The sequence below is a fragment of the Colias philodice genome, chromosome 10, assembly GCF_061535455.1.
Source record: "Colias philodice isolate Cphi_HAF_F1 chromosome 10, ilColPhil1 Martin Lab GWU primary, whole genome shotgun sequence".
In the NCBI taxonomy this organism is placed as follows: Eukaryota; Metazoa; Arthropoda; class Insecta; order Lepidoptera; family Pieridae; genus Colias; species Colias philodice.
Window position 1 is genome coordinate 8,523,568 of NC_143095.1, and position 12,445 is coordinate 8,536,012.

Here is a 12,445-nt window from a genome sequence, read left to right on the forward strand (position 1 = left end):
CTTTAATCAATTGATTTATTGATTTCATTATGAAACGATACCAATTTAAATTTCCCGCTGTTTATGTATGATGTGCGCATGCACAGGTTTTATTTTATAATTTTAATCTATACATATAATAAATCTGTAGAAGGGTCAATTCTGTACATTGAAAATATTGAAAAAATAAATAGCAGGGGGTGTTACTGGATAGATACCAAACCCAAATATGTGATTAAAAAAATTTTTGTCGGTCTGTCTGTCTGTATGTGAAGACATCACGTGAAAACTAACGGTTCGATTTCGATGAAACTTGGTATAATTATACCTTATTATCCTGGGCGTAAAATAGGATACTTTTTATCCTGGAAAAATACGTAGAAAAAAAAATAATCTTAATTTTTCAGTTTTATCCATAGACGTTGTTGTTCTGTAGAACCGCGAACACATGTTGCGTATTATTATAGACCTAGCCGTATTTGGGTCCAATAGATATTTATAAGATGTAATTGTCAGAGTTACTCAAAATGGAGAAATAAACCATCCACGCGAAGGCCGACATCCGCGCGGACGGAGTCGCGGGCGGAAGCTAGTTAATAATAAAATAAATAAAAATTTAACAATTTCAATGATGGACCTATACGGACCTAACGATAAAGAATACGATATTGATAAAATTCGCCAATTTTGCTATGGATGAGGTGCTAAAGTGTACTTTTTTTATACCCAAAATTAAAAAAAGTATTTATGAAAAAAACTAAAGGGGACCTAACAAAGAAATTTTGGGACCTTAAAGGACCTATGAGACTAGGGGTGCTAAATTTGCATTGCTTTTCAGCTCCCAATAGCTTTCGTAGACGGTAGAATTAATTCTCTTTCAAAACTATCGTTCAACTTGTATACGTAGTATATTATTATTAGTCTGTGGTTCAACTATCGTCAGTAAACCGACTTTACAGACAACCAATTTTTATGAATAATATAGCTTATTTTTTAAAACATGCTTGCGTACCTGCATTGAAAGTTCAATAAAACACCAAATCAGAAATAAAACTTTTATTAAGTATCACATACAAACGCAACACTCATAGTTCTATAAACTTTGCATTTAATAAATATTTCCTACGCTAGGCATAATTTCGACATACATTACATAGCTTATATAATATCACTTTTAGTGCGTAGATCTTTTATCACTGCTGGTTGCTCTAATACTTCATAGGAATATCTTCATCACCGGCATATTTTCAACCAGCTTCCTTATTCCACTTGGCTGTAAAAGAAATATTATGGGATTAATAATTTATTATTACGAAACTTTGTAAGCGGTGAAACGGATTAAATTTTATAATTACACATGTTTGGTGTGTTGTATCAATGTTAAAGTAAATTTTGCAGTTATGAGTGTTCGTTTTTATGTAGCATGCGTATATAGCCAAAGATTTGCGTGCGTGCGTACACGTGTATATGTATAATTGTTTGTGTGTGTGTATTCGTGTGCACGCGTATGTGGACTTTGGTGTCATTCACAAGATTCGCATGTGGTTGGTGTATCCATATGTGTATTTGTCCATGTACGTGCGCGTGTGTGATTGTGCATAAGTGTGCAATGTGAATGTATGTATACGTGAAACTCATATGATGTGCATAGTATTGGTGTTGCTGAAGCTCTGCCGAGCCCGCGAGCTTATTTGTGTGTGATTGTGTATACGTGTGCGTGTGTGATCTTGCATAAGTGTGCATGTGTGTGTGATGTAACTTACATGATGCGCATAGTGTTGGTGTATCCAGAGCCCTGTCTCCATCCAGTAACGAGCACAACGTTGTCGCCGGTGCGCAGGAAACCACGCTTGCGACCGAACTGCAGACCGTACTGCACGCGGTTGTCGACGTCCTTGAGCCAGTCGCTGGCCACGCCCTCTGTAAATTTTTGTTTGTGAGGTTCTATTTATATTGTAAGTTAAAGGTTAATTATATTTATTTTTATATCATGTTTAAAAAAACGAATACGAATAATCTATATGGGTGGAAGAGCCAATTTAAAGTAGTAAAATATTTAATGATGAGATCAGTTTAATCTCTCTAATCACAATGGAAAAAGATGGTATTTTGGCATGTTATTCTTACCTTCGTATACCAGGGGCAGCACTCCGCGGTACAAGTGCGCCTGGCGAGCGGTTTGCGCGTGCCGTGTCACTGCGATGATGGGGCAGCGCGGCCGGTACTTGCTGAGCAAGTATGCGGACCGGCCACTGGTGGTGATCACGATGATGGCGGACGCCATGCACTTGGAGGACGCCTCTACGGACGCGATTGCTACTGAGTGGGCTGGCTCGATTGGTGGTTTGACCTGAAAAGGGATATAAAGACTGTTTTCTGAGACACAAAAAGTAGGCAGAAGGCAGAGCAAAATTGTGAACTGAATATGTAAAATTTGCTAATAAATATTATTTTATTTTATTTTAAAGATGTAATGGTAGAATTTTATTCAAATGTAAAGTTTTTTTGTTAATTGACGTAAATATTGCATTGAAAGCACTAAGGGACGACGCTTCTAAGGGGTTGAAACGCAATCTATATATCTAGAAAGGCGATTTATTTCTTTCATTCTTTATAAACATTGTTTAGATAACTTTACTGTGAACTTAAACACGTCATAAATGAATATAATTTTATACATATTCAAAATTAGAAGTGATTTAGTTTTTGACGGCCGTTGATTGTAAATACTAAATAAAATTTACCCCACCTCAACTTTAGCATCTTTAACCCATTGAGCCCCGAACGGCCCGATCGGTCCACGACACAATAGATTTTCTATTGTGTCTGTGATTCCGGGGCCTGAGTTATTAATAAATTAAAAGCAACAAATCATACCTGCGCAACCAGATCGATAAACAGCTGTTTATGCCAGATCGCAGCCTCCGCCTCCTTACATATATTGGCCATAGTGAGTACACACTCCAGTGGGTAATCACCCTTGGCCGTTTCCCCCGAGAGCATGACACAATCGGCTCCGTCCAGAATCGCGTTGGCCACGTCCGATGTCTCCGCGCGGGTTGGACGCGGCTTCTTCACCATGGACTCGAGCATTTGAGTCGCGCAGATCACTGGTTTACCGACCTGGAAGGTAAATGGCATAATTAATAGATATTTTTGGAATAATTTGTGTATAAAAGAATTTATTTACAACTAGCGGTCCGCCCCGGCTTCGCCCGTGGTTCATATTTCGCAATAAAAGGTAGCCTATGTTCTTTCTCAGGGCCTAAAGATTGTCTGTGCCAAATTTCATCAAAATCGGTCCAGTAGTTTATGAGCTTATTCATTACAATCAAACAAACAAAGTTTTCCTCTTTATAATATTAGTGTCTGTGCCAAATTTCATCAAAATCGGTCCAGTAGTTTATGAGTCTATTCATTACAATCAAACAAACAAAGTTTTCCTCTTTATAATATTAGTGTAGATAAGGTACTGTACAGGTTGTGTTGTTGTAACTAGACTAGATATATCAAAAGGTACACCTATAGTAAAAAGTAGGTGTAAACAAAACTTAGACAAACAATTTTAAAAATTCCTTTAAAAAATATATAGAACAAGTTATTACATGGAAAGTGTATTAAGTATTAACCATACCCAATGTGGAATAGAAAACAATATGAATGACACATGAGCTTTTATACATCTGAAGATCGCGGTATCAGTATGTAAAATAAAAGTTCTCACCAAGTTACAACGTGCGATCATTGTTTTCTGCGCCAAGGAGACCTTTTCTGGTGGAATCTCGATACCTAAGTCACCTCGCGCTACCATGATACCATCAGATGCCTGAAAAAAAATATATCAATATCAGACGTTATTTTAAGACGTTGTCTTAAGATGAAAAAGGGATTAAAATACAAGAATTTAAAAAATATTATCTATTACACAAGAGAATTTATAAAAATTTGGACGGTTAATTACCTGATAATCTCTGTACCAAAACATTTCTAATCTACATGAAAAAAAAAATACAGATAAAAAAAAGAGTAGGATTTAATGATCCAGTTGAGTAAAACCTGGTTCCAATATGTATATGCAATTTGCGACAATTGAAGAATAACCTTATTCAGATCATAAAGTCATTAGTCAGTGCATGCTATAAATTGGCAACATCCGCGTTAGAACCAGTACATCATTGCAGAAACTAGTTCTAACGTTTCAAATGTTAAATGTATAAAGCAATTTAATGTGATCCCGAATTTGATACAATTTGAACTGGTAGAGAGCAGATGTTTTATTAAATAATAGGCATTGTTCAAATAGATTTAACCTCCTATACTCTAAGGCGAATTATTGCTTATATTTACCAAAAATTCTAATTCCCAAAATAAAATTTGTTTAAATGCAGTCATTTTTCGTTTTAAGAGTAGATACCTATATTCAATAGTATTTGCGCCAAAGTGTAACTAACATCCTTCTACCGCACCATTCGATATTTTAGTTAATAATAATAGTAGTAAGTAGGATAATATATTACGTATCTATACACACCGGCACAATTAGCGGAACAGAAAAAAAAGTGAGACTATGAGATAATAACGCATATTTTTGACGAAAATGTAATTAGACACAAACTAACAAATTGATTAACATCTTTTAACAACGACTTTGAAAAGACTTCGTTATTTTTTATTGAAAAAATAAAGAAATTTGAAATAAGTGAAATTTTTGGATAATTATGAACCATCACAAAAAATAAAAAAAGTATGCATTAAATGATTTAACAATAAAATTAAAGCAAAATTAATATCGAGTGTTTCCCCCTCTTGCTCTGATTACGGTTTTCATTCGTGTGGGCATGCTACAGATTATGTTATCGATGATTTCTTGAGGCAACCGCTCCCACTTCTCAAGTAATGCGTTTTCAAGTTCATTCAGATTGTTGGGGGCTGGCATTCTGGATTTAACCCTTCTTTTTAGCAAGTCCCAGACATGCTCTATTGGATTCATATTGGGGGAATTTGCTGGCCACTGCATCACCGGTATACCTACGTGGCTCAGATATGCCTGTACCGATTGTGCTCTATGAGTACGAGCATTATCTTGCATTAGAATAAAGTCGTCACCAATAAATGGGGCAAATGGTACAACATGTTCTTCTAAAATGTCTCTGATGTATCGATCTGCTGTCATGGTCCCTCCTGTGACTATCACTAACTCCGTGCGAGCTCCCAAACATATCCCTCCCCAAACCATAATCAAGCCGCCACCATAAGCCACTGTGTGTTCAAAATTAGACTGTATGTGGCGTTCTCCTTTGTGTTTCCATATTCGCTGTCTCCCATCGATCTGTTTTAAAAGAACTCTGCACTCATCAGTAAAGAGAACCTGCTGCCATTCGTTCAAATCCCAGACGATGTTCTCGCACATCGGTTTGTGTTCCGCTAATTGTGCCGGTGTGTGTATATTATGGACGACATTTTTCCACATTTTTAAATTTTAATCCTCATCTCGATATCCCAATTACACTTTTATTATTTTTAACTTACAGCAATAATCTCGTCAAGGTTGACCATTCCCTGGTGGTTCTCGATCTTGGAGATGATTTTGATGTTCTTTCCCTTTTCGCCCAAGATGCCGCGGATTTCTTGCAACGCTGCTCCGTTGCGGATGAACGAGGCGAAAATCATGTCCACCTTTGAAAAAAAAATTGTTTAATTGAAATCTTTTCAAATCATATTTTATTCTACTTTCATGAAAATAACTCTCAATACTATTAGTATAATTAATCTGGAGGAGACTGATAGTTAGATTAAATATAAATATGTAAATAAATACAAGTTCTGAAAAATCTTATAAACATCAATCATCAGCTTATCAATATCACACAAAAACAACAAATATAAATATCAACCAAAGAGAATACAAATAGTCAAATACTACGGAAGATATCAACTAAATGAATAATTACAAATCTTCGACTACCTAGTACCTAGTACCTACACAAACATCAACAAAAATTATCACCAAGTATGGTAACTTGACCTGAAAATTAATTACTTTACTTTTACGAACATAAAATATATACAAGTATAGATATGGCGTGTTTACATTATGGACCACGTGCTGTCGTCTCGTGATATCACGCTTTTATCAGTACCACTACTCATCCGAGAATGTCAGGCAATGATATTGATTAGCGAGGTTTATTTATCATTAAAATACTTGATAAAGTATTGATTGTGGAATCTCTAATGAGACTGTATTGCAAATTGTATGTTGATTGCCGGAAGTAAGCTACATAAATAGGATTGTTTATAAATTTTCAATTTTTTTTGCAAGTTTAACATTTTCTGACACAAAGTAGAAGCCGGTAGTTAACTAGATTTAATTTGTAGGACAAATGAGATTTAATATAGCAATGCAAAATGCCTATGGAATATATGCATCATAGATAATTTATGGTCACTACTTGTAAACCTACCAGTAAATTTTTCAATAAAAGTTTGACAATGCTTCAATATAATTACTAAATTAACCATACTTACGCCTTGTTCAACACCGAATAACAAATCAGACTTGTCCTTTTCAGACACAGCTGGCAGATCTACAGGCAGGCCGGGGAGATTCACACCCTTTCTTGATCCAAGCATACCTGTATACATAGGAATATTTTATCATTTGTATTTGGGGTAACAAGTACTCAACAATTATAATATAATTTGAAAAGAAAAAGAAAAAATCTGCTACAAGTTGAAAAAAGTCATCGTTTTCGGTCTTAAAAATACATAAAATCTATAAATGCACCCATGAAAACTCTTACTGTCAATATAGGACTAATATATAATGCAATTCTGAATCAACTTGAATTAAGTTTATTATTTAATTATTATCCCATAGGTGAATCACAGCTTCTTGTGAAGCTTGTGAGCTTTGTGATGATGTTGAATATAAGATTCCCTACATATATAAAACTACCCACCTCCATTTTCAATAGTGCAGACCAAAGTATCAGCTGTCGATGACGCACAGATAACAGAGATGAGACCATCATCGATAAATATCCTGTTGCCGGGCTTCACTACGTTAGTGATGTTCTTGTAGTCGACGAACACGGTGGACGCGTTGCCGCGTTCTTGGTAGGACGGGTCGGTTGTCAGTTTGAGAGTTTCGCCCTTTTTCAACTCTACTTCCGCGGAACCACCCTGTATGTAAAAAGTAATAAGTGACCATCCTGTTTTCTTCTATTGTAAAAACTGAGCCAAGCATTATAGAGAAGTAAAAGAAATAATACAAATTAATTGTCCTGTTGTATTTATTCGGATATTATATCTTCTAGAGAAATAGTTTTTGCAGAATTCATAAACCTATAAGATTTAAGATATAATAAACCAATAATTTCTATTAATTATTAGAGTAGAAGATGAAAATGCATTTTTTTAATTTTTTCATAATATTATGTATGCAAAAGTCCATGTTTTATTTATAATTGAACAACCAATCAATAATGAGCACATGAATTTACATAGCTATTCTAATAAATTAACATTAGTGATAAGTACATTTATTACCATAATTGTAAAATTGATGGTTGGGGAAGTAATGTAATTCCAATTTGACAAGCATGGACAAATCAACAATATATAATAATTCAATGCACAATTTTTTAATGTCTACTTGGACTTTTTGATAACATTTTTTTGTTCTTTTTTTCAAGTACTTTCAAAAAAATCCTTATACTCTGCTGTAAAACCTCATCAACGACCAAAGTCAAAGCGACCAAGATATTAGCCACATTACAATAACAACAGCATACTTACACCTTCCAAAAGGCCAGTTCTGATTTCCGGTCCCTTAGTATCCAAAGCAATAGCCAGCGAGAAAGGCATGCCGAGCTTCTTGCTGTAATTCTTCTCAGCCTCTCTGCAGTTGCGGATTGTCTCTGCGTGGTATTCGTGGGAACCGTGCGAGAAATTCATACGGGCCACGTTCATGCCTGTTTCCATCATTTTTTCTAGCATCTCGACGCTGCGGGATACCGGCCCTGTTCAGATTAAAAAAATATAAATATTTAGTTGAAATCGAATTTCTTGAATGTGTTATTGGAAGATAAGATAGATATTGATCAATTGATTTACAAATGTAAAAAAATGTGCAATTTTCATCCCTTGATTTTTTCTTTTGGAGTAATTAAAATTGTACCATTCAATATTCGTTACTTTTATGATAATGTGATTTTAATTCTAAGAGATAATTGAAAAAGTGATGTAGTCTAATATGGTACCTTATATTGATACTAGAATAGGTACTTATTTTGATTTTTATAGTGTAATATTACTTTAGTGCAGTAATTTTATCCAATCAAATAAAATAATATATGCTTATAAGCCCACTACTGTAACATGATAACCCATTATTTTTACATCCATTAGACCTTGCTACAAAGAAATATATCTACATATAAGAGTACCTACATACTACTATTAATTTCTTATCCACTCACCAATGGTACAGATGATTCCAGAAAGACGCACATATGAAGCCCTGGAGTCGATATCCAGGCTGCACATGTGGTCTAGGTTGGAGAGGGCATTCGATGCAGCCAGCTGCATGCATGGCTTCTCCGCACACCCACTCTGTGAAATATAAAGTTGATAAATAATCTGGAAGCTATTATAATAATTATTTTTTTTTGACTGCTAAAATAAAAAATAAAACAATTTAGGTGTGATTTAAATGATTACAAAAATGAAAATTCTACTGTAGAATAAATTAAGTATGAAAGTAGTACCATATCCGTTAGGTAAAATAGAGTAAATTAATACTACATACTAATTAGGTAACAAATATTTTTGAAATACTTAAATACTGCTTGAAAAATTATGCTTGAATTTAAAAAAAAATATTAGGAGTCATGAATATATTGATTTTTTGAGTTTATCAAAGATGCACAGTTACAGATAATGTAACAGAAATGGACAAAGATATTCAGAAGCAGTGTTGAAATACCTAGTATTGTTGTGCTAGAGTTTCAAGAAAAATATTTTTTTTATTAATGGTCACCTGTCTCTTTAGTATAATTTGATTGTTTACTTTTAATATTTCAAGCCAAATACAATTTCTAAGACATCAAATACCTATGATTCCAATTAGAAATAAGAATAGTCTTCATTAGCAATTTCAATACAACACTGTATACCTGCATACATTTATTTCTAAGACATGCTCTACATGAACTGATAATGTTTATGTTGACCTTGCCACTGTTTACGACTACAGTCTGTAACTTATATACGCATATTATGCTAAATATATAGTTGCTGTTATAATTCTATACAAAATTATAGTCATGAAAGATTAACTAGTGAAAATTGTAGTGTTTCTAAGTAGTGCTCATTAAAATAGATGGATAAGGATTATAATGTACAATTTCAACTATCAAGGTATGTAAATAATAATTACTTATATTCTTATTTTATTACTAAACCTACACATAGTTACTTGTATGAAATTAACTCAAGCTGATGTGAAAGAGCCATACTTTTTAGTTATTTATACATTTTCCAGGTCCTATTGGAAAATTTTATTCTTGAGATGAAGGTGAAGTATGAAATGTAACAATTGTACCCAAATCGCTGAGAAAACTTTGAAGTCTTTTTAAAATTTCAGTAGCTAGGTACATTAATACATTTTGAAATACGAAAAGTTACTGTACTAATGGGCTTAATTATGACTGTTGAGTTCAATACCTCTGTTTTTCCATCGTAAATTGTGCACCAAACCATTTTTACACTATGGTTACTAAGAACACCTCTCTGAAAATTCGCAAGTGGTGAAACCGACGGTGCATATGATCTTGAACTGCCCTTTAGCGTAGAAAACTTCTCTCGGCCGCATTGAAATACGGACTTGCGTATTGAACGTCGAATCACGACAGTTGGCGCGCGCATCAAAGTTGTGACGCGGGATAGAAACACGAACCAATACAAGTTTTATTTCTCCCCTTTTCAAATTACGACCCTTCGCCCTAGCCGTGGAAGCCCTATCCTACCGACTTGCTTTGTCGTGGCTAATGGCTTTGAGTTTGACTTATGTTGTTAAAAACTATGAACGAACATTAAAAATACCGCTAACTTCTAAAATATAATATTGTCTAATTCATGTCTAATTTTAAACTTTGATGGTGTGCCAGAAACCAAAACAGTCTTTCGGTTTGCCAAACTGATGTTAGTGTTAACTAATAATTATTTAATGTAAATGTAATCATTCCTTGTGAGTAAGTAGGTAGGTGTAGGTACTTACTACAAGTTTAAATATCCCGTAGTAACCCTTTAAGAACCTTGCTTATTATTTTAATTTTACATTACAGTGTGTTTTCAGTGTAGTAAAAGTTACAGTCTACAAACTACAAAGTTTTATTTTTAAACTCAGAGCAATCAACAGTATTAAATACATTTTATTTTAGTTAGGTATTATTGTGTGTAAGTATTTAACAGTTTAACACTAATGTTAGAAGAAAAAGTACCTAGGTAGTTCAATTAGTTCTACTTAGTTAGTAGCAAAAGAAGTTAGTAAATAGATTGCTTCAAAATTGGCAGTAAAATTCATGTAAAATTCGTAATTTTTGACGCAGGGCCTACATTTGACTTTTTGTTTGTTTCCATGACAACACTTCCGTTTTGTGCCCTTCTATTTTCTTGAATGTACCTATTTGTATTTAATGTATTGGAAACCTTCGGATCGCGTATATATTATTATTAAATGTTTTATATTTTGTGTGCATCAACAACACAGCATCGAGTCAAATGTTAACAGTGCAGTGTTATTTATAATTTTTCCGAAGTGGTAAGTTAAATTATTTAATGCCGAAGTGGTAAGTAAACAAACGTAAAAAATATATAGGTAATTACCTATTTAAATTGATACATGATACCTGGTGCAGCCTTAGAGCATTAAAGTTGGTTTAATGCTCTAAGGGTGCAGCAGGTATTAATCGTTATACGTGAAGTTTTTATTTTATTAAGACCTAAGTTATACATTATTAGACCTAAGTCATCTATTTCAATTACCTAAGCTTGGTGCTGGTGAGCATTGAGAACATTGTGCCGGCGCAGGCGACCTAACTATGTATTTTGCTTGAATATTTATTGTTTTTAGGGTCAAATTATAAAGCAAAAACAAAACCTTTTGTTTTACAATTTGAGGATTACTTTTTTAGTTCATGTTTATTCCATTATTTATGAAAACCCACTTAATAAGGAAGTCCGATGCACGTAATCAAATACGTGTACAGGTAGGATTTTAATTTAAAATAATATTTAAATCGGTAGGTAATTTATAAAAATAATATAGACTTTCCAATAACAAAGATACCTATCTCAGTTTGCACAAATCATATTATTTTATACAGGACAGGATACTTTATGATTAAAGATGGTGGATTGACCGGCATCACCTGATGATTCAGTATTTACCTACTCTAACAATTTAAATCTATTCTAACTCATTTGTTAAATAAACCAGAGTCATTAAACTTATATTAGAGCCAAACATAAAATAAAATTAACTTACTATTTCCATCGATGCCATAATTTGTCTAATTACACGTCGAAACTCGAAAGTTCCGATTATACAGAAGTAGTGTGCTGTGTTCTTGCTGTGTGTGAATACTTTGACAGCAACTCTATGGAATTCTAAAGGTCATTGCAATGTCAAAGGTACAGGTTCATTTCTACGCTAGCTATCCAGATGACTTTTTAAAAATAATAATTAGTAACCTCTTAGTGTTTTTCTATGCGGTCTTAATTAAAATATAACACAATGTACAAAAATGTTTATAACCTATGAAGTAGTGGCAAAAATACAAAACATCGATTATTATTCGAATACCTATCGATTTTTTATGACAGCTACAGTTGACAATTAGAAAAAAAAATAGGTACTTATTAAAAGTTTATTGGTCCTATTATATACCTATATACAGTAGGTACCTACAGATTTTTGTTTCATTTCTCTATTGGGTAAATTAAATTCACATTAAAATGACCTAGATAAAAAGGCGGAACTTTTGAAAAACTTTTTGACTGATTTATTTAAGAAAAATGTTGGAAAACTTACTTTTATCCCGTCCCGCACTATAGCTTTCATTTTGATTCTTATTAAAAAAATCTATTTAAAATACACAGTCCACACAACTGATTCACAACAGGTCGAAACCTATAAATGACCGGTTTAGTTCAAATGCAAGATAACTTCGGTTTCCACTTATCTTATTGAAATGTCAATAAACTTAACCCCTCCCGCACGCATTATGTTCTGTACCAGGAAAGATTTCAACTTGCACTAAATTTTTATAGTAATATATTTTGTACCTAGGTTACTACAATTAATTTGACCTAATAGGTAATAAATCAAGAAACCGTAATTCCAAATTAAAATATTACCTAGGTAGTAGGAATGTATGAGACATGTACCTAATTATTAGTA

The 12,445-nt window shown here is 33.5% G+C and overlaps 1 protein-coding gene and 1 long non-coding RNA gene across 4 annotated transcripts in view; one reads left to right on the plus strand and one right to left on the minus strand.

Annotated features, from left to right (window-relative positions):
* LOC149485333 (uncharacterized) overlaps window positions 1–12,445 on the plus strand; it is a 316,030-nt gene that overhangs the window by 76,568 nt on the left and 227,017 nt on the right. The gene's annotated exons all lie outside the window — the stretch shown is intronic.
* On the minus strand, window positions 1,021–12,234 carry LOC149485336 (pyruvate kinase-like). Of its 3 annotated transcripts, none has more exons than XM_089700122.1 (11): window positions 12,077–12,234; window positions 8,463–8,595; window positions 7,780–8,003; window positions 6,942–7,164; window positions 6,508–6,614; window positions 5,509–5,655; window positions 3,704–3,805; window positions 2,857–3,102; window positions 2,107–2,329; window positions 1,743–1,899; window positions 1,021–1,252 (listed from the first exon to the last, which is right to left on the minus strand). In XM_089700122.1, the coding sequence occupies exons 1-11, from the start codon at window positions 12,104–12,106 to the stop codon at window positions 1,240–1,242; spliced, it is 1,605 nt and encodes a 534-aa protein (XP_089556248.1). In that variant the 5' UTR covers window positions 12,107–12,234; the 3' UTR covers window positions 1,021–1,239. The 3 variants fall into 3 exon arrangements, with proteins under 3 accessions (XP_089556248.1, XP_089556249.1, XP_089556247.1); XM_089700123.1 differs by lacking the exon at window positions 12,077–12,234 and adding an exon at window positions 11,531–11,551; XM_089700121.1 differs by lacking the exon at window positions 12,077–12,234 and adding an exon at window positions 9,709–9,924.